Source organism: Myodes glareolus, chromosome 17 (assembly GCF_982192425.1).
Source record: "Myodes glareolus chromosome 17, mMyoGla1.1, whole genome shotgun sequence".
NCBI lineage: Eukaryota > Metazoa > Chordata > Mammalia > Rodentia > Cricetidae > Myodes > Myodes glareolus.
Window position 1 is genome coordinate 57,576,243 of NC_142042.1, and position 20,822 is coordinate 57,597,064.

The 20,822-nt window shown below is 40.3% G+C and overlaps 1 protein-coding gene across 1 annotated transcript in view; it reads right to left on the reverse strand.

Annotated features, from left to right (window-relative positions):
• The window catches only part of Spag17 (sperm associated antigen 17), a 216,288-nt gene that overhangs the window by 118,633 nt on the left and 76,833 nt on the right, over positions 1–20,822 (reverse strand). Inside the window, exons 5-7 of the mRNA XM_048442183.3 lie at positions 15,588–15,774; positions 13,822–14,016; positions 3,528–3,709 (exon numbers count right to left, since the gene is read on the reverse strand). Of these exons, the coding sequence (XP_048298140.3) occupies positions 3,528–3,709; positions 13,822–14,016; positions 15,588–15,774 (564 nt within the window). The remainder of the gene's footprint in view (positions 1–3,527; positions 3,710–13,821; positions 14,017–15,587; positions 15,775–20,822) is intronic.

The window sequence follows — 20,822 nt, forward strand, 5'->3', positions numbered from 1 at the left end:
CTGGTAAATGATATGCTAAAGTCTGGCAAATTGTTTCAGCAAGCAGTGTTTATCTTGAGATGGTTCAGATGTATTCTGTGAACTCTTAGCTCATCTTGACTGGCATTTACTTGATGTAAAGCTTTCATTACCTTAGTTCAGCACAAGTTCAACCTGCTTGTGTGAGCCAAAGGGTGCAAACACTTTCCTCCACATAGGAGGAGGGAAGACTCACTGCTGGTTCCTAGAGCAGAGATGAGGTCATTAAGGACTCACAGGTAAGAGTGCACCATCATGGATCTAGCCTGCATCTATGAACCAACCTTATCACCTTTAGCTTATTAAGTAATCCTGAGTTTAAAATGGACTATGACCTTCAATATTAAACCATATTAATATTTAATATAATTCCCCTTCTCCTGGAATTTTATTTTATTGCTGAGTCATTTTTGAGGTAGACCTTCTCCATCATCTTCAGTGATGGATCTTCCGCTCAGAGAGACATGCTTAAGCTGGGATTACTTCAGCTGGGTACCAAGCAAGCCCCGGCATGAAGAAGATACTCAACAGTTCTTACAAATGGACCGACAGAAGATCAGAGGGACCAGTTGGGCATCACAGCCTATGGGTTTTGGGAAAAGCTGAATGTTTTCTAGGCCCAGTTGAACATAGTGAACATTAATCTAGGAATGTTAATTAATTAATTAAGGAATTCTCTACTGTAACTAGCATTTAAAGTAATATTTTTTCACATAAGAGAGTTTTTTGGAAGTTAAATTATCATGTAAAGTTTCTACACTATATTGGCTAAGATGTTAAGTGTAGCCATGGTTCCTTTCTTTAAAGGGGAATGGGTGTGCCATCAAGTGCGCATCTTTCCATGCCATGCTCTGAAGTCCTAGGAGGATCCCCTTGTAGATTATACAGAGCTCACAAATGGCACCCGTGTTGCAGAGCCACTCACCAGAAGCCACATTGGAGCAGCGTTCTCCCCTCTAGCCACAACAAATCACCGCCGGCAGTTTCATCTCAAGTTGACCCTGGTTTAAAGACATTTCTGCACACACCTTTTCTGTCCCTCTGCTGCTCACAGACATGCCGCAATCAAGTTGACTCATGTCCACCATTCACAAATTCAAACAATAATCTAAATTCAAAAATTAACCAAAAAATGCATGTGGCCCAATTCTTAGCAAACAGAAAAATTGCTGTATAAGCCTTGTGACATTTTATTAGCAAAGAAAATGACTTAAAAGTCAAGAAAATGGAATGATGTATGTCTTCTAATGAACGGGAAGCTGTGGACATGGTGGTAGGAAGCAGGATGCTTTTGATCACTGAAGTGGTGATCTTAGCTTTTGTGCTTACCTGATGCTGCAATGACCTGTCCTCTGTTTGGTGCATAAAACCTATTGTCTTCTACCATCATGCCCCTGGAGGCTAAAGAAGAGCCATGGGAAGTACACTCATTTGTGAAGCTACAGCAGGTACTTGGTTTGAGGATGTGTCAGCATCTTCCTGGAAATTATACTTCTGAAATTACATAATGGGCTTTCCTATGCCATTCTGAACAAAAATATATGCAAGTTCTCTGTCTCTGTCTCTGTCTCTGTCTCTCTCTCTCTCTTCTCTCTGTATGTGTGCACGTGTGCGTGCATATTTGCATATATGGGTTCACATGTCTACATTGCATGTTGGGAGGCCAGAGACTGACATTGGGTGTCTTCCTCAGGTGTTTTTCACCTTGTTTTTTGAGATGGGGTCTCTCACTGGAGCTCACTGATTGGCTAGTCTGGCTAGCCAGTGTCCTTTAGGGTTCAGCCTATCTCTGTCCCTCTAGAACTGGGTTACTGGAATGTGCTGACATTTCCAGCTTTTATGTGGGTGCTAAAGACCCAAATATGGGACCTCACACTTGTGCAACAAGGGCTTTGGGGACTGAACTATCTTCCCCAGACTTCTTAGTAGAAGGGGATGCAGCCATATCTTCTTCCAAATGATAGAAAATATGTTCCTCTAAGTTGTAAATGTGTTCATATGTGCACAAGAGGGAAAAGCATGCCTATCACTGCCTATCAGAAAGAGTAGAAAGTTGGCTTTGCTGTGGGGATTTGGAATTCTAAGGGAAAAGCTTTTCCCCAAATATCATTTCAACAAAATAGGATAGAACATTCCTGGCACTCCATCATTGGAAATACCAATACCTCTGGAGTAGATAATTGTGCTGACTCAATTTAAAAAGCACCAGTGAAGATCAAATTGAAAGAGTTCCTTCTCTGAGTTGGGTGTAGTTAGTGGGAAGGAGAAAGAGAAAGGCAAAGCAGGAAGTCTGAGGATAGGAAAGCAGAGGAAGTGATGGAGAAAGTGGGTTTGGTAATCTCAGCTGTGCCTGCAGCTAGCCTGCATACAGCTTCAGCGCCACTCACAGCACAAGGCTGACATTCCCTCTTGCCCTTGGCAAGTATCTAATGTTTTATGCTGATAGTTCATTTTTTTTTTTGCTTTACAATGGAGCTACCATATGTCATTTATTCAAGTCCTTGCTGTCCTTAATGATTTGACTGTAGTCTCTTCTCTTTTTTTGAGATTATTATTAATTACATTTTACCTCTCCTTTCCTCCTTCCCAACCCTCCCATTTACCCCTCTCCACTCTTCCTCAAACTCATGACATCTTTTATCATCAGTTAACAATTGCATGCATATGTATACTTGTATGTACATATATATTTCTAAATAAAACCTGTTCATTTGATCCCTTTCCATTTCCCTTCCATTTCCTTTCCTTCCCTTCTCTTCTCCCCTTCCCTTCCCTTCTCCCCTTCCCTTCCCTTCTCCCCTTTCCTTTCCTTCCATTCCCTTCCCTTTCCTTCCCTTCCCTTCTTCCCTTCCCTTCCTTTCCCTTCCCTTTCCTTCTCTTTTCTTCCCTTTCCTTTCTTTTCCTTTCTTCCCTTCCCACCCCATTTCCTCTTTCTTCTTTTATCTTTTCTTTCCTTTCTTTCCTCAGTTCTCCTTCCCGTCCCCCTCCCTCCTCTCCCCCTTTTCCCCCTTCCCCTCCCTTCTCTTTCCCTCTTTCGCTGTACATCGTCTCTTTACAAGTATGCTCTCTCCTTCCAGCTCTGCCCAGACCCTTTCAGAAGCCCCCTCAGTGGTTGTAGTTTATCCACAGCTCTGCTGCAGGCTCAGCTCTCTTGATGCTGAATGTATACCTTGAAAGAGATTAACATATAATACCATAAAACATAAAATTTACTATCATTATAGTAATACATGCTCACATTTTAGTTATTACTTAGATCATTACTGAAGCATAACCCAGAGCCAAGTATCACTAAATCAAAGAATCACCATCTGCTACGTCTTATTATCATTAATCCACAGACCATAAACTACAGAACCAGGGTATGTCCCACAGTGGCCCTGTGTCACCATCATTGCGCCAAAGATGAGGCAGCCCAACAAAAGGCACTGTTCCCAGTGCCTGGTAAACAGCTGTGGACTGAGGGACAGCATGGACCACCACACACTCTCACTGTCCCGTGCACTCACCAGCATCTCATTGTCTGACCAGTCAGAAGGAAAATGCTTCACGTTGACCACGTAATGGAGCCGAGCAACATCAAAGAGATTGGTTTCAGGCTTCTCGTTGTTCAGGATTGGTTCCAAGTACTTCCAGAAAATTTCTAGTTCCTTAATGGTATTTTCTCTCTTCAGTTTTTCAGCTTCTATATCTAATAACAACAAAGCGGTTTACGATGGGATGAGGGTATCGAATTTCTCCCCATTTTGTCTTGATGTTGTGAGCCAAATGTACTGTGAGGTGTCTGTAAAGTGCCAGCGAAGTGCAAATACAGAACCACAACTTTGAGAAGTTTTGGAAGTGGGAAGACACAACTATACAACCAAAGGAGGGTGCTGTATGAGCTCATCACTCTCCTCCATTGCGCAGCACAGGAGCGGCCCAGAGAGGTTGTGATGAGGTCACGCATTTCAGGAGCTGAGAATGTTCAAGGTACCCCTCGAGCTGATATCGTACCTGCATTGAGCCAGTCTTCCCTCCCAACTGTGCATTCACATACTTGTACTTGCTGTATAACCCATTAAAAAGGTGAAGTAGGTCTACCTATCACAGGTCCACAGTCAGACTGGGTGAGTGCGATTTATGCTTTCATTAGCTTTCAGCAATGTTACAGTAGCTACATCTTTTCTGGGTATTTGCCCCCTGACTGTCAAGTAACAGTGGATTTACATAAAGTTAGACATGAAAACTTACCTGAAATATTTGTTTTCTATATATATAATTAAAGAGTTGGGCCTACTTCTATGACCTCATCATTCTATGGTAAAACCTAATATTTTTATATATATTGAGACAGAGCTTCACTCTAACCTAGGCTAGCCTGGAATGTCCTTAAACTCCTGGCCAATCCCCCTGACTCAGTCTTCCAAATTCTGGGATTAGACATACAAGCCAGTATGCTTGTGTCATAAGATAAATTTGTTTATTGATATACTAGTACATGAACTGCCTTAAAGAGACTATATTTGGTTGTTATACAGCATTTTCTCAAGAGTTTAAATAATAAATTACTTAATATATGTATCTTTTGATATAGTCAGTGGTCTGGCTTTGAACCTCGAGTTTCTTATTTGATAGCTGCCTCTGGTCCAGAAGTCCCTTTAGATAAACTGGGAACAATAAGACTTGCTTCCAGGGTAAGGATTCAGTAGGTGATTTTCATTTCCCTTCCTTTCCTCTCTTATGATCTCTCTGGACTCACTCTCAGCACTGTAGCAGCCTGCTTTCAGGAGCCCTTCCTCCCAACCCTTTCCATTCCCTGGGGACTCCACCTCTTGGTGTGGACCCAGGGTCCTCCTACTCTTTCCTCCATGTCTCTCCAGGTTCACTCTCTGCCTCAATGCAGCCTGTTTACAGGAGCTGCTCCTCCTTCCCCATCTCCTTTCCACAGGGACTGCCTCTTGGTACAGACCCAGGTCCCCCAGCACTCTTCCTGATTCCCACCATTTAGCCCATCTCTGTCTACTTTCTCCACTTTCTGACTGCAGAAACACTCTTTCCTGGGGATCCCCATCCTCACCAGCCACCACAGCAGCCTAGGATCCAGGGAAGGCAATAGAAAACCAAGAATGAAACATTCAGGCATGGTGTATGAGGTCCTTCTGTCTATGTGTTGCTTGTATTAGTTAATGAATAAAGAGTCAGACTTGCTGAAACTTTGCAGGCAGGGCACAACCTCATGGTTACTCACAGATTAATAGAAATGGGTCAAATTAAGATGTAAGAGTTAGCCAATAAGAAGTTAGAGCTAATGGGACAAGCAGTGGTTTAATTAATACAGTTTCTGTGTGATTATTTGGGTGGTTGAAATGAACAAGTGGTTCTGCCAACACAGCCAATAAAAATGATACCAGATATTGACACCAAGAAAATCATAACTCCTGATATCTAGATCCCAGTGCAAAAACACAAATGTGAACATCCAAGACAGTATGCTTCCACCAGAAACCAGCAACTCTAGGGCAGTAGGCATTGGGAAATACAAATAAGAGAAGGATTTCAAGATAGCTATTATGGGGTTGAAGAGATAGCTCAGAGGTCAAGAGCACTGGATGTTTTTCTAGAGGTCCTGAGTTCAAATTCCAGCAATCACATGGTGGTTGACGATCATCTATAATGAGATCTGGTGTCCTCTTCTGAAATGCAGTCAAAAATGTAGGCAGAACACTGTATACTTAATAAATAAATAAATCTTTAAAAATAGCTATTATGAATATATTCAAGGATCTTGAAAGAGGATATGAATAAATTCCTTAATGAAGCCTGTGAAAACACAAACAGTTAAAATAATGGAAACAATTAAAGACATGACAGTGGATTTAATAAAGAAACAGAGTCAAGTCACTGAAAAAAAACCCAAACTGAAATAATACTGGAAATGAAAAATTTAGGGTATTGAACAAACCCTCAGAGGTGAGCCTCACCAGCAGACTATAAGATACTGAAGTTTGGTCCAAGACCGCTCGTTTGTTCCCAGCCACCCATACTAGAAAAAAAAAACCACACAAACCTGTATTAATTAAGTCACTGCTTGGTTTATTAGCCTATTAGCCACTGACTGAAACAGATCTATTCATTAACCAAAAAAAGCAACACATAGACAGAAAGACTTTTCATGCCACAAATGTTGAAGAAAAAGTAGAGAAATGGATACCTCAGTCAAAGAAAATGTTAAATCTGAAAGAATCCAGAAACAAAACATAAGAGGAATCTGGGATACTACAAAAAATCAAATCTATGAATAATAGGGATAGAAGAAGAATAAAAAAGCTAGGTAAAAGGTAGAGAAAATATTTTTAATAGAATTATTAAAAAATTCCCCAGTCTAAAAAAGGAGATGCTATCTAGGTACAAGATGTGTGCAGAACACCAAGAGATAGGAGGCAGAAAAGGAATTCCCAATGATAAATACTAATAAAAATGCTAAAAATACAGAAAGTTGCAAGGGGAAGAGACCAAGTAACATATAAAGATCTATTAGAACAACATGATTTTTCAAGGGAGATTCTGAAAGCCAGAAGCACCGGGAAGGGTGTTCAACCAACTCTGATAGATCACTGATGCCAGTCTAGACTTATATACCAAGAAAAATTATCACTCACAACAGACAGAGAATAAAAAATATTCCACAAGAAAACCAAATTTGACCAGTGTCTATCTACCAACCCAGTGCTACAGAAGGCACTAGAAAGAACACTTCAGTCTTAAAAGCCTACCACACCTAAGAAGACACAAGGAATAATAACACAATGGTAAATAAAAATGGGAGAATATACCATAACAACAAAATAATAATGCCATCCATTGAAAACTCTCATTATTAATGGCCTCGATTTCCCTGTAAAAAGATACAAACTAACAGATTGGATTAGATAATGGAGCCATCCTTCTATACCCAAGAAACATACTTTACCATCAAGGACAGATATCATCTCAGGGTAAAAGGATGAGAAAACGTGTTCTCAGCAAACAGGCTCAACAAACTAAAATAACACATTGACCCTCACTCGGTAATAGTAGGTAATTTCAATACCCTCCTCTTACGAATAAACATGTCATTCAGACAAAACTAAATATAGAAATGCTGGGGATAAATAATATCATAAATGAAATTGATCGAGTAGATCTCTATAGAACACTACACCCAAACACAAAAAAGTTTCTGGGACATTCTCCAAGATTGACCACATATTTGGACACAAACCAAGTCTCAACGGATATAAGAAAAATTAAATAATACTGCACATTCTGTATGTCCACCATGGATTAAAGCTGGATATCAACAACATGAAAATGGCAGAAGTTTATAATCTTATAGAAACTGAGCAACTCTCTCCTGAATGGAAAATGGGTCAAGACAGAAATCAGGAGTGAAATTAAAAACTTTTTAGAAAGAATGAAAATGGAAATATAACATACCCAAACCTATGAAACACAATGAAGGCAGTTCTACGAGGCAAGTTCATAGCACTAAGTGCCTACATCAAGTAATTGGAGAGATATATTAGTCACTTAGCAACTTACTGGAAGCTCTGGACCAAAAAGAATAAATAACACCTAAACAGAGCAAATGTTGAGAAATAACCAACCTCAGAGCTGAAATTAATGAAACAGAGACAAACAAATAGCAATAACAAAAACAATAGCAAGAGTCATTGAAACAAAGAGTTGGCTCTTTGAGAAAATCAGTAAGATGACAAACCCTTAGCCAAATTAACTAAAAGATAAAGAGAGAAAATACAAATTAATAAAATTAAAGTTGAAAGGGTGACATTACAACAGAGACCGAGGAAAACCTGAGAATCATAAGAACATATTTTAAAAGTCTGTACCCCCCACTCTATTCCTATTTCATCAGCCAAGACAAGGCACATGCCACATTGTCTTCAAAAGAGTTCCACATTCCCCAGGTGTCTATGAATGTAAAGGTCAAGAGTATCTGTGACCCTAATGAGGACCTAATAAACAGTTTACCTTGGACATCTATCTGCACCCATTCTGCTTTGTTTATATTATCAATGTCCTCACTACCAATATTTTATAACTAGCAGTGCTGAAGCACAATCGGAACAGGCCCTCAGAACTTAGTACATCTGACTCCATGATGGACGTGCTGTTCAGGCCAAAAAACCTAGCACACAGACAGCACTACCGGCCAAAACTAAGACAAAGACTTAAGCTATCAAAGTCCATAGTTCTGGCTTCTGTAGTTCTGTTTCTGTCTAACTGTTCTGTTAACTGAAGTATGATAACCCAGAATATGGGTTTTGTGATTAAAAGATTACCCTAAGAAAGGTTTGGGGCTACACTGGCATCCCAAAAACTCAGTGTGGTCCCTAGCCAGTTAATAAAGTCTTTCTATTGGCTTGAGAAATGTTATACTTCACCAATCTGGAAAAATTAAAAGAAATGGATGAATTTCTGATATTCACAACCTACCAAAGATAAATCAAGGTTAAACAAGCAATTTAAACAGACCCATAACCCCTAGTGAAATAGAAACAGAAATTAAAATTCTCCCAACTAAAAAAAAAGCCAGAGCTAATGAAATCAGCCCAGAATTCTACCAGATCTTCAAAGAAGAAGTAATGCTAACACCTCTCAAATTAGTCAACAAAATGGAAACCAAAGGAACATTTTTAAACAACATGACTATTCTCTTGATACCAAAATCACACAAATAGAGAAAAAATTATAGGTCAATACCCTTTATGAATATAAGTGAAAAATTCTCAATAAGATTTTTTCTAAACTGAATCCAAGGACAAATACATAAAAGAAGATTATCAATCATGATCAGGTTGGCTTCATCCCAGAGATGTAGGTATGGTTCAACATACATGAATTAATACATGTAATCTACCACACAAACAGACTGAAAGAAAACAAAACCACATGATTATCTAATTAGATGCAAAAAGACTTTGACAAAATCCAGTACCCCTTTATGATAAGAGTTCTAGAGAGATACAGAAGACATCCCTCTGCAGAATAGAAGCAATGCCACAGGAAGGCCACAGTCAACATCAGCCTAACTGGGGAGAAACTCAGAGCATTTCACTAAAATCAGGAACAAGACAAGGATGTCTATTCTTTCTGTGTCTATCCTATATAGTAGTCAAAGTCCTAGATAGAGCAGTAACACAACTGAAGGAGACCAAGGGTGTAAAATTGGTGAGAAAGAAGTCAAAATATCTTTATTTGCAGTTGATATAATTTTATACATAAATAACCCTATAAAATAAGGCAGGAAACTTTTACAGCTGATAAACACCTTCTGCAAAGTAGTATGATGCAAAATTAATAATTAAAATCCGGATCTGTCCTATATCTAAATAACAAATGGTCTGAAAAAAAATCAGGGAAACAATATATTTACAATAGTTTAAATCATCTAGGTGTAACTCTAATCAAGCAAGTGAAAGACTTGTATATTAAAAACTTTAAGATATTGAAGAAGATATGAGAAGATAAAATATCTCCCATGTTCTTAGATTGGTAGGTATAATGTGCCCAAAATGCCCATACTATGAAAAGCAATCTGAAGATTCAATGTGCTTGCCATAAAATTCCAACACAACTCCTCACAGAAATTTAAAAAGCAATTCTCAATTTCATATGGAAACACAAAAAACCCTCCAGGATAGCTAAGACTATCTTGAATAACAGCATAACAGCCACAACAAAATACTATTGGAAGTGTCACTATTCAGATTTTAAGTTGTACTACAGAGCTGTAATAATAAAACCAGCACAATATCACCATAAAAATAGGTATGTTAATTGATGGAATCTAACTGAAGATACAGATAAAGGTTCACACACCCCTGGAAACCTGAGTTTTGTCAAAGAAGCCAGAAAAACACACAGGAAAAAGAAAGACATCTTCAACAAGTGGAGCTGGTCAAACTGAATGGCTGCATAGAAAATGATGCAAATCAATCTGTACCTATCTCCATGCAAAACAAAACAAAACAAAACAATAACCAGCTCCAAATGACTCAAGGGCATCAATGTAAGTTCAGACACACCGAGTCTTATAGATGAAAAAGTGGTGATAGTCTTGAGCTCATTGACACAGGAAAGGACTTGCTGAACAGGATACCAATAGCATAGATACTAAGAACAATAATGAATAAATGGGACCTCGTGAAACTGAAAAGCTTCTGTAGAGTAAAGAACAGAATCATTCAGGAAAAGTGAAACCCACAGGATGGGATGAAATCTTTACTAATTATACATTTGATAGAGGTTAGTATTCGAGATGTATGAAGAACTAAAAAATCCTGAACATTAAGAAAATTAAAAAAATCCATTAAAATGGGCTACAAAACTAAGCAGAGCATTCTCAAAAGATGAAACACAAATGGTTTAGAAACATGGAAAGAAATGCTTAATATTCTTATCCATTATGGAAAAGGAAGTTAAATACTTTGAGATTTCACCTTACACTGGTTAGAATGACCAAGATCAATCAATAGATATAGATAGATAGATAGATAGACAGACAGACAGACAGACAGACAAACAGATAACAGCACATGCTGGCAAGGATGCAGGGAAAGGGGAACATTTCTTTATTGCTGGAGGGACTAAAAACTTGTACAGTCACTACAGAAATCAATGTGGCAGTTTCTGAGGGAGCTGGGCATAGATAGACCTCAAGATTCAGCTATCCCATACCTTTTGGCCATATAGCCAAAGGAGTTTACCTCCTACAGAGATATTTATGTTTATTGTTGCTCTATTTATAATAGCCATAAATTGGAAACAACCTAGATGTCTATCAACAGTTGAATGAATAATGAAAATGTGGTATATTTACACGATGGAATATTATTCAGCTGTTAAGAAAATTAAATTATGAAAATTTCAGGTAAATGGGTAGAGCTAAAAAAATCATCCTTATTGAGGTAATTCGAATGCCAAAAGACAAATATTTTATACTTTCTTTTATATGTGGATATCAGTTTTTTAGCCTTTAACACGTATGTACAATCTGAATAACCAACCACAGGGGTTAGGTGGTTATTCCCTAGTAAGAGAATGGTGGTGGGGGACAGCATCTGTCAAGAAAAGAGAAACAGAATAAAATGTAGAGACAATTGAGAAACTAGAACAGGAATATTAAACAGGGAGGGGGATGAAAAAGAAGGATAAAAGAGGGACTTTAGGGAGAGACAGCTAACACCAAAGGCCATTTGGAAACTTACTTTTGAAGAAACTTCCATATATATATATATATATATATATATATATATATATATATGAACATATATGTGTATATGTACATATCGTATATATATGTATACACACACACACACACACACACACACACACACACGAAAGGAATCCAAATGGAGTCATCAAATAATATGGGAAACAATGTCCCCATTGGACATCTTATGCTGCCAAGTAAAGGCAAGTGATAGGAATGGGTTATGTCCTTCTGAGTGATTGGCCAAAAGGTAACCACCAAAAATCACAAGCTATTGCCAATGTTATTGGTTACTCTCTATAACCTGGTGCTGAAGAGAACACTTACATATGTCATCAAACATGGGACACTTGAGTGGTGCCTAACTAGACTACTGACTAGTGTTCATGGTACTAGAATGTATTCTCTAGGCTACATGAAGAGAAAGGCAACTGTCAGTATCATCCAGCTACAAATCTTGCGACTTACAGCAGTGACCTGCCTGCAAGATATACTTGTGCAATAGTGTCACACATGTTATGACAGTAATTAACCACATTCTACTTAGATTTAAGGCCTAATCCAAGAGATGGAACCTATGCATGACATTGCTCAAGTTGCAAAAAACCCAAAGCTAGATAGATATGTCATGAGCCTAGAATAATAACACTATTATTCTGATAAAGGAATACAGCAATAAAATGATTCTGCATGACATTTCTGCTGTACCCATAGATCAGTGCCTTGAAGTTGATGGGAACTAGTACAGAGACCCACAACTGGACAATGTGAAAAGAGTGAGAAGCTTTGAATTATTCGGTACCGAATGAGATGTTCTCATCACATCTCTCCCCTCAAGGTTCGGGATCCATACAGAATAAGAAGAAGAAAGACTAAGAGGTAGAGATGACGAACAGCTCCAAGGGAGCAGAGTCTTCCAGACACAGCAAGACGGAAGCATGCACGGAGACTTTAGCAGCGTGCACAAGACTTGAGGAGGTTTAAGCCAGGCAGGGTCCCAGTGCGAGATGGGGAAGCGGACACAGGGTCCCACCCCTAATGAAGAAGTTACCTCTCATCGATACCAACTGGTAAAAGAAAACTCAGTTGTCTCCTGTTGTATCTTCCCGGGTATATTAACTACACTTCACGATAAGCTCCATTCTTAGGAGAAGTTAGCCAACACAAAACTAGCTCAACAGTATTTCTGTAGACTTTTTGACTCATTTTACTTTAGGGGGTGCTTTTTATCTTGTTGGTTTCTTGCTTTTATATTTTCATTTTTGTTTTGTAGAGTTTTGTGTGTATTTTTTTTGTTTTTTGTCTGCATTTTTAAAAGATAGAATAAAAGAACAAGTTGGATGAATGGAGAGGTGTTGGAAGATCTTTAATGAATTAGGAGACAGAAAACCTTAAAATATATTGTATGAAATTTTTTTTCAATTAAGGAAGACAAACTTCTTTAGAGTATTGTGAAAAGTATAAACCAGTGTACTTAGAGCTCTCAGTATCGAGTTTAGCCTCCAAGTTACATACTCAATAAATAGTAACTCTTATTATTATCAAAGGTAGTGATTTAGCTTTGAGGAAAAAATGGAAGGAAATTGTTATGTGGCTGTGTAAGTTAAAAAGCATAATGAAAATATTGATAATAACATTAAAACTAATAAATGCAGTGGGAATAACTTGGCTCCTGGAATCACAGATCTACACTGATTCCCAGTGCTGTTACCTGAAGGGTACAGCAGCTTTCTGCTTCTCTCCCATAGAGATAATCTAACTCAATTCCCTAACATGAAAACCCCAAGGCTCAAAATGACTGAACAGTAGTGTGTCTAGACCTTGGTCCCATTAATTTTCTAGTTTAAGTATGGAAGAAAGAATGACGCCTCTGATTTTTATTATCAAGAGTTAGTTAAAATACATAGAGAATTACTACCATGTAGAATCCACCTAGAGAGATGGCTCAGCCGTTAAGAACACTTGCTGCTCCTCCAGAGGACCTGAGTTTGGTTCCTAGTAATGTGTCAGGTGGCTCATAGCCACTTATAACACCAAAACCCAATACCCTCTTCTGTCCCCCATGGACACACACACACACATGCACACACACACACACACACACACACACACACATACAACTGTGTGACCTTTCCTGGGCTGTGTGGTGACTATGCCATTTGGAAGAGAAGAGTCTCAACAGAGATTCATCCAGCCCAAGCTTTGGCTAAACATTACGGGTCAAAAGTTACTGAGAAACACAGTTATGTAAGCATTACTTGCTCTCAGCTAAAAGGCTGAGATGTCACAGTTGTGTAACCAAAAGTCTTCTGACCTGCAAGCCGCGCTTTCTGTGACTACAAAGGGATACAAGCACAGAGTATGAATTTAATTTGCCAAATTTATGACTCTTGGCTAATACAAGCAGAATAAATAGCAAATCAGTCTTGAAAGGATTTAATAATGTGTGTATTTTATGGCCATGTTTCGGATAGCAGATTGCAATTGTGCTTGGTGGGCAGAGGGTAATATTGATGGACCCGTGAGTTGGAGAGCCAACTACATACCTTCGGGCTGAAGGACAGCTTCCTGCTGCTGGCTGACTGCAGCCAGGTGGTTCTGCAGAGGTTCATAATTCTCTGAAGATATTTTAATCACACTGGCTATAGGAATGCCAAGCTCAGTAATAATGGCTAATAGCTGAGGATTGTTGAAGCCCACGACAATAATGTAATGCTGGGCACCGTCATCTGGCTCATCGTCTGTTGGAAATACCATAAGAAGGTCAGCTATCATTGTTAGATAGAACAGGTTGTCCCCAGGCAAATCAATGGTGATACACATGCACGCATTTGTAATCCTTCTGGCTTGCCAAGACCCAGCCGGTTGGCTGGAAGACAGGCCTGTTGACTGTTTTTCATTATTGCCTTTCCAGTAAAGCGACTGTGGCCATTTTACAATATACTAAATCATGTTTGTAAATTAGACATCGGCATATTGGGCGGGCCAACATACATGGGGCCTGTGGCCATGGAAAATGGTGCTTGGGCTCTTGTCAGAGTTTTAGCCTTTAAGCAGTCCCTTTTGGTTCTAATATCTTTTGAGCAATATTGGCTGGGCTCCTGAATTACAAGTAGCTACAGCTTTCTGGTGCTTTATAAGCAGAGGTGTTTACAGGCTAAGGAAGTACTGTGGATGTGCTCTGTAGCACAACCCTGAAAGAATTCATGTCAGCATGGTGAGAACCCTGTGCATCAGCTGGGAGGCAGCTATTCATTGCAGTTCATTTTAAAAAACACATAGTGTACATTTTCTTAAGAGCTCTCTCCTTATGAACATTAAAATATGACCATCTCATAGAGAAGGATATCCTGGGGGCGAGAATCGTCGTCCCACTTTAGTGCTGACTGTGCGTGATACATAAAGCCTTATATTGTACAGGATAGCACAGTGAGGCCAACGTACATGCCAGACAACAGATGCTCAAGTTTTCATTTTTTAAGTAATTGTTTCTCCCAACCACAAAAATGATCAATGTTGCTGTTGCCCATGGGGTGCACAGCATCATTGTTGGGCATGTTATCTTTAGAGCAGAGCTACATGGGAAGAGACAATTGACAAAGGTTGCCAAAGAAAGGCTGCTTCTCTTGATTAAAACACAGTCAAGATCAAAACTGATGAGAAAACGGACGTTGACTAAATACAAATAACAAACAAATAAAGCAAAGCTAGTAACAGGTCACTCTGTCTGGGCTCAAAGAGAACGAGCAATTTGAGATTTGATCTCAAAACGAGAAAGAGATTTGATCGCCATTGTCCTTCATATGAATCAAATTTATCAGACTTATCTCTTTGTATGTGTCACAGTCATGCATGGGTGTGCCATAATATGTCTGAGCAGGCCAGGGGACAACTTGTGGAAGTTGGTTCTCCCCTTCCACCAAGAGAAGCCTGGGGATGGTGCTCACATGGTCAGGTCTGGGCGTGAGCCATCTTGCTGGATCATTTTCACTTTGCTTATAACTACACTTGACCTTCTAATATATTCTCAACAAGACAGAAGCTTCCTGATGGCCCAATTGCCTGTCATTTCATTCTTTGTTTGTAATGATGCAAGCATACCCATGGAGATACAAGCTAAATAAACACTTGCTAAAACCACACATGCATTGCAAATAGAAATATTTTTCAGTCTAAGTGTCACAGAGTGTAAGTTATTTGTGACTTTATAGTAAATGGAAAGGCAAGGAATGATGGAGTATAATTATTGGGGTGGCTGTTGAAACCACATCCTGGTCCATAAAGCAAGAGGTGAAAGACATCACCCACTGACCAATGTAGGATTTGATGTCGTCTTCCTCCCCCCTCCGTTTCAACTGGGTGGTCTTCTTCACTGCCGCAGCAGCCTCGGGCTGGTCCTTCCCCTTTCCTTTCCCAGATTTGGCACTGGGGGCCTTCTTCTCCTTGGGAGACTTGGCTTTTCCTTTGTCCTTTTCCGACTTTGCCCTTTCTTCTATCATCTGGAATGAGAGATCACATTCTGACCCTCCAAGTCATCTTGTGAACAAGCAACCGTTTCCCCAAAGTCAGCCGAAGTCACCCTCTAATTCACATCATCAAAGCAATCCTTTATTTCCCTGCATACTTGCTATCATCTGTCCTTTGCTCATCGCTAAAGTCAGGAGAGTGGAGACTCCAGCTTGAATTGAAGTTGTGATGGGCACAACTGTGGAGGGCAGTGAGGGGCAGGTATGAGGGTGGGAGAGGGTACCAGCAGGTTGTTTAAGAGAGTAGCTTATAGGAGAGATTCATCTGAAGGAGTCTCTCAAACCCTTCAACTGTGTTTTTGTGTGGGAGTAGGACAGGGCAGAGTAGTCGGGGAGGGAAGCAGAACACTCTGGTGTCAGGGACTTGGGTTTGTCTTTTAGCCCAACTCTGGAGAGCACCTATCATTTTGTGTAAACAAACAACTAAACAAAACAAATTGGGGAAACAAAGAACAGGCTTCCTAAAACCTCCTTGCGGATATTTTTCATGTTGGCTATTTTTAAAGGTTAAAAGGTCTTTGTAGATCTTAGCACTGAGAAATCTCTTTTTTGTAATTCTACTTAAAAGCATCCAGTTCCAACTATTATCTGAAACACAGAAAGGGGATCCACAGAGGCCACTAGTCACCTAAGTTCTTCATAGATTTCTCCACGGCATGCTTAGTTCGTAAATCCATGGGAAGATCTAATATTTACTCCCTCCCTTCAAAATTCCCCCCAAACTTTGCATACTATTTCACAGGGTAGTTGTACCTGTATTTATGAACTTGAAATATTTATTCTCACTAAAATGACACTGGTTCCAAGAGGAGGACTCTACAGAAGATTTACAATATGTGGATCTTATTATGTTTTCCATATGCAACGGCATGAAGACAAAGGGTAATAAAATATTGTACCACTATTTTGGGCTTTGATATTTCTTACAGTCATCAAACTAACTTGAAAACTTCTCAGATATCATAGGTAGGCTAAGTTGAGGCCTGGAAGATTTGCTGCTCAGTTAATAGGCAGTATCATAGAGAGGAGGGAGGTTTGTTCTCTACTCCACATGAACTTTAGCTGCTAGGGGCTCTGAAGAACTCAGACCAGTTTTGGCTTTCATGACTGATATCATTGGTGCCAAAGGATTCCCTGCCTAGCATGGGGGCTCCAGTGCTGGCAACACTCTGCCTTTCCAGCCCTGGCTCCTCAGCAGCGGTGGGAAACAAATATCTGTGAAGGCTACACCTGCTGATTATGTTGCTGGGTAAAGACTGTGAAAGCACACCACTGTTTGTAGAAAATGAACTGAAGCATTTGCAAGTGGCAAAATGACATCCTAGAAGGGATGGAGGCAACAGCAGCAGCTATAGCAGCAGGGGCAGCAACAACAGCAACAACCACAGCGGCAACAACCACAACAGCAGTAGTAGCAGCAACAGCAGCAGCAACAACAGTAACAGCAGCAGCAACCACAGCCCCAGCAACAACAGCAGCAGCAGCAGAATCAACAGCAGCAACAACAGCAGCAGCAGCAACAGCAGCAGCAGCAACAACAGTAACAACAGCAGCAGCAGCAGTGGCAGCATAAACCTTGGGATAGAAGAGAAAGTTCAAGAAAGCAGTCCCATGCCAGACAGACGAGGGCTGTTACGAGAAAGTGTATACTGTTAAAATCAATGCCAGCAGATTTCTGTGTCTCTCTTACTCTATCCTTAATGACGATGAACATATCAGCACAAACAGAAGTTGTGGAAGCCTGGGAGACACCAGCATCCATTTACTCACTTGCTCATTCACAGAACATTTTGATGAGCAGAGTAAAACAGCATCAGAGGCTGGGAGTGTCATGAACTCCAGGAATGGGACTCAGAGGAGGTACTGGGATATGAAAGGGTCTAGCATTTCCCTCTGCTCTAGATGGAAATGGTGTCTACAGAAGGGTTAGTCAAAGGGAGAAGAAGGATATGTAAACCGACAGACAAAAATAGAACCACATATCTCAGTGATCACAGAGACAATGCAATTGAGAAGACATCACTCATAAGTTGGCAGATGGAATGCTTTCTCTCAGGAGGTGACATATGAGTGAAAACCTGAAAAGTGTGTCATAGTGCACATGAGGAGCAGGGAAAAGGTGACGTGGAAAGGCATTTGAGCATAGAGGGACTGTGTGTTCAGAGAACCCAAAGCCTTATAGCAGGGCAAAAGGGGCAGAAGGTCCCAAGACAAGGGTAGGAGACCAGACATGGGCAGGTCACCCAAGGTTTTGTAGATAGGGCTTAAAAATTCATTCCTCATTGACAATTCAGCAGAAAGACTTGAGCGTTTGCAGGTGGGGGAGTTTATAGAAAACAGACAGTCTAATAAGGAAACAGTAACACAGTTCAGAGAAGACCTAACAGTGACTCACTTCAAGGTATTGGCAGAGTGGAGAAAAGTAGATGGATTGGAGATCCATTTTTAATGTTTAAACTGTGAAAATTAAACAATTAGTCATGATGCATATCAAAGAGAACACCGTGGACTTGAGTTTGAGCCACTGGTGATTTGGTGGTTTCCCTTACTGACGTGGGGAAGGTTGGGTGAGAAATGGTTTTCAGTTAAGTTGGGAAGATGACGCTATCTGGTCGTACTATATTTGAGGTGCCTTGTGACACTAAGAACCAACACAGTCTGCATTCAGAGATGATATTAACTGCAGTTACAAATTCAGGAGTAAGTAATAGGAATCAGCTAATTTAATGGGAAGAGATGATGACTTGGGGAAGAGTTTCTAAGAAATGAGAGTATTAGGCTTTGGATCGTGGGAACTCCAACACTTACTCATTTGGTGTAGTAGAAGAAAGAGGAAGAGGAGGAAGAGGAGGAGGAGGAGGAGGAGGAGGAAGAGGAGGAGGAGGAGGAGGAAGAAGAAGAAGAAGAAAGAGAAGAAGAAGAAGAAGGAGAAGAAGAAGAAGAAGAAGAAGAAGAAGGAGAAGAAGAAGAAGAAAAAGAAGAAGAAGAAGAAGAAGAAGAAGAAGAAGAAGAAGAAGAAGAAGAAGAAGAAGAAGAAGAAGAAGAAGAAGAGAATAAATGGTCAAAGGCAAACATAAAGTGAAAAAAGAAAAAAAGAGCAAGTGGATCAGACAGGGCAAGAAGGTGCATTGGTCGTTGTGGGCAGTACTAAGAAGGACAACTATGGTGGATTATAGAGGTATTAGACAGGGCAGCAATGACACCCGGGAGGGCATTTGTATGGGCAGCTGCCTTGAGAACTTGGTTGTGAAGGGAACTGGAGCTCTGAGCCATTCCTCAGGTGAGTAGATGGCAGTGGGTATGAAGATGAGATAAGAGTGTACCTTTGTGTATAAAGCCAGGATTTGTTGTGTTTGCACATTGATGGAATGATCCAGTACAGAGGGAGACAGTGAGGGTACGAGGAAAACTGAAAAATATCAAGTCAAGATTTACTAGCAAGAGAAAATTCCTAGTTCATTAGGAGCCACGGAGAGAGACTCGGTGATTTGGCTGTGGATGGAAGAAAGGAGGGGGTCTGAGTAGTGTTGAGCGATTGTCTCCATCTTTTAAGAGAAGTAGGAGGCAAAGTTAGAAGCAGAGTTCAGCAGGCAAAAAAATCAGGAAGTTCCAGCTAGGTTAGAGCATGCCAGGGTCATCTTAGACAGCCAGAGAGCAAGTGTACTAAAAAATGCAGCAGAACTCAGCCAGTGCTGGGATGAAAATAAAACTGGCGCGTTGGATACTCTGAGTGCCTCAAGTTTGTCTTCTTTATCTGTTCAGATACAGACATGAAAAGGGTGAGAGGGGTCACTGAGTTCATAATCATAATGGAAATAAGACTTTGTAAAGCATGGTTCGATTATGATGTTCTGGACCACAGAGTAGAATAGCAGAGATGGCAATGGATGGAGACTGGGGGCTCCCTGGACCAGAAGCTACAAAGGGGTTGAAGAAACTGTGTGTGTGTGTGTGTGTGTGTGTGTGTGTGTGTGTGTGTGTGTGTGTGTGTTTGGGGGTGTTATTATTAGGTAATTCTTTAAGAGGAAAGGATGAGAAACACCCAAGGTTAGAGAATGAGGTCTTAAGTGATGACTCATAGTAGGACCACAGGAGCAAATAGCTGACGTGGGGTGAAGGGAATGAGTATTAGATAGCCAAGAAGCCATCATGAAGGAGCTGCTCACAATAATAAATACAGAAAAGAAAAAAAATCACAATGGAAAAGAGACCCAGGGTGGTCAAGGATGTTGGTGCCAACTCAAATGTGAGGGCAGTAACACGAGACAGACTAATAGGAGGTCTGGAAACTGGGCATCTCCCTGTGGTCGGGCTGCTGCAGCAGGTGCGAGGGCTGCAAAGAGTTAAACACAGCTCTCCAGCTCACACTCGCAGTTCTTTCTACAGCTTTCTGTTTCTCTGCGTGGGGAAAACAGAAAGCTTAGGCCAACAAGTCTGCCCTCTAATACTGAAAGTCATATTTATAGCAGTAAATTAGCAAATGGCTATTTTAATCATACTGTCGTCATCAGTATTAGGATATTTTTATGTACTGAGTTCACGTTTTATAGCAGGCAATGTGTCTTGTTCAGTCCTTGCAGGTACAATGGATAGAGCATTAGCTTCTCTTTATAGAGGAAGAAGAAAGCTTGGTGGGGTCAAGCAACGACTTACTTCGCAGGTTACTGAATGGGAATGTCAGACCAGACTCACGGTGAGCAGGACACACAGGCCCTCTGAGAGCGCAGCTTTGGGTGATGGTACATGCATCAGTGTGAGAAGCCTGTGAATATCTTTGGCAGGTATCTAGCCTCACCACAGTGAAGTCACAGCTGCGATTTAAAACAAAGTCTTAGGGTAATTCTTTGATCTGAGATGAGGAAATGATTTTAGGTTAAATTACTTTAAAGAATAAATGTTTAGTGGTAGTAGTGCACGCCTTTAATCCCAGCACTTGGGAGGCAATGGCAGGCAGATCTCTGTAAGTTGAAGGCCAGCCTGGTCTACAAAAGCTAGTTCCATAATAGGCTCCAAAGTTACCG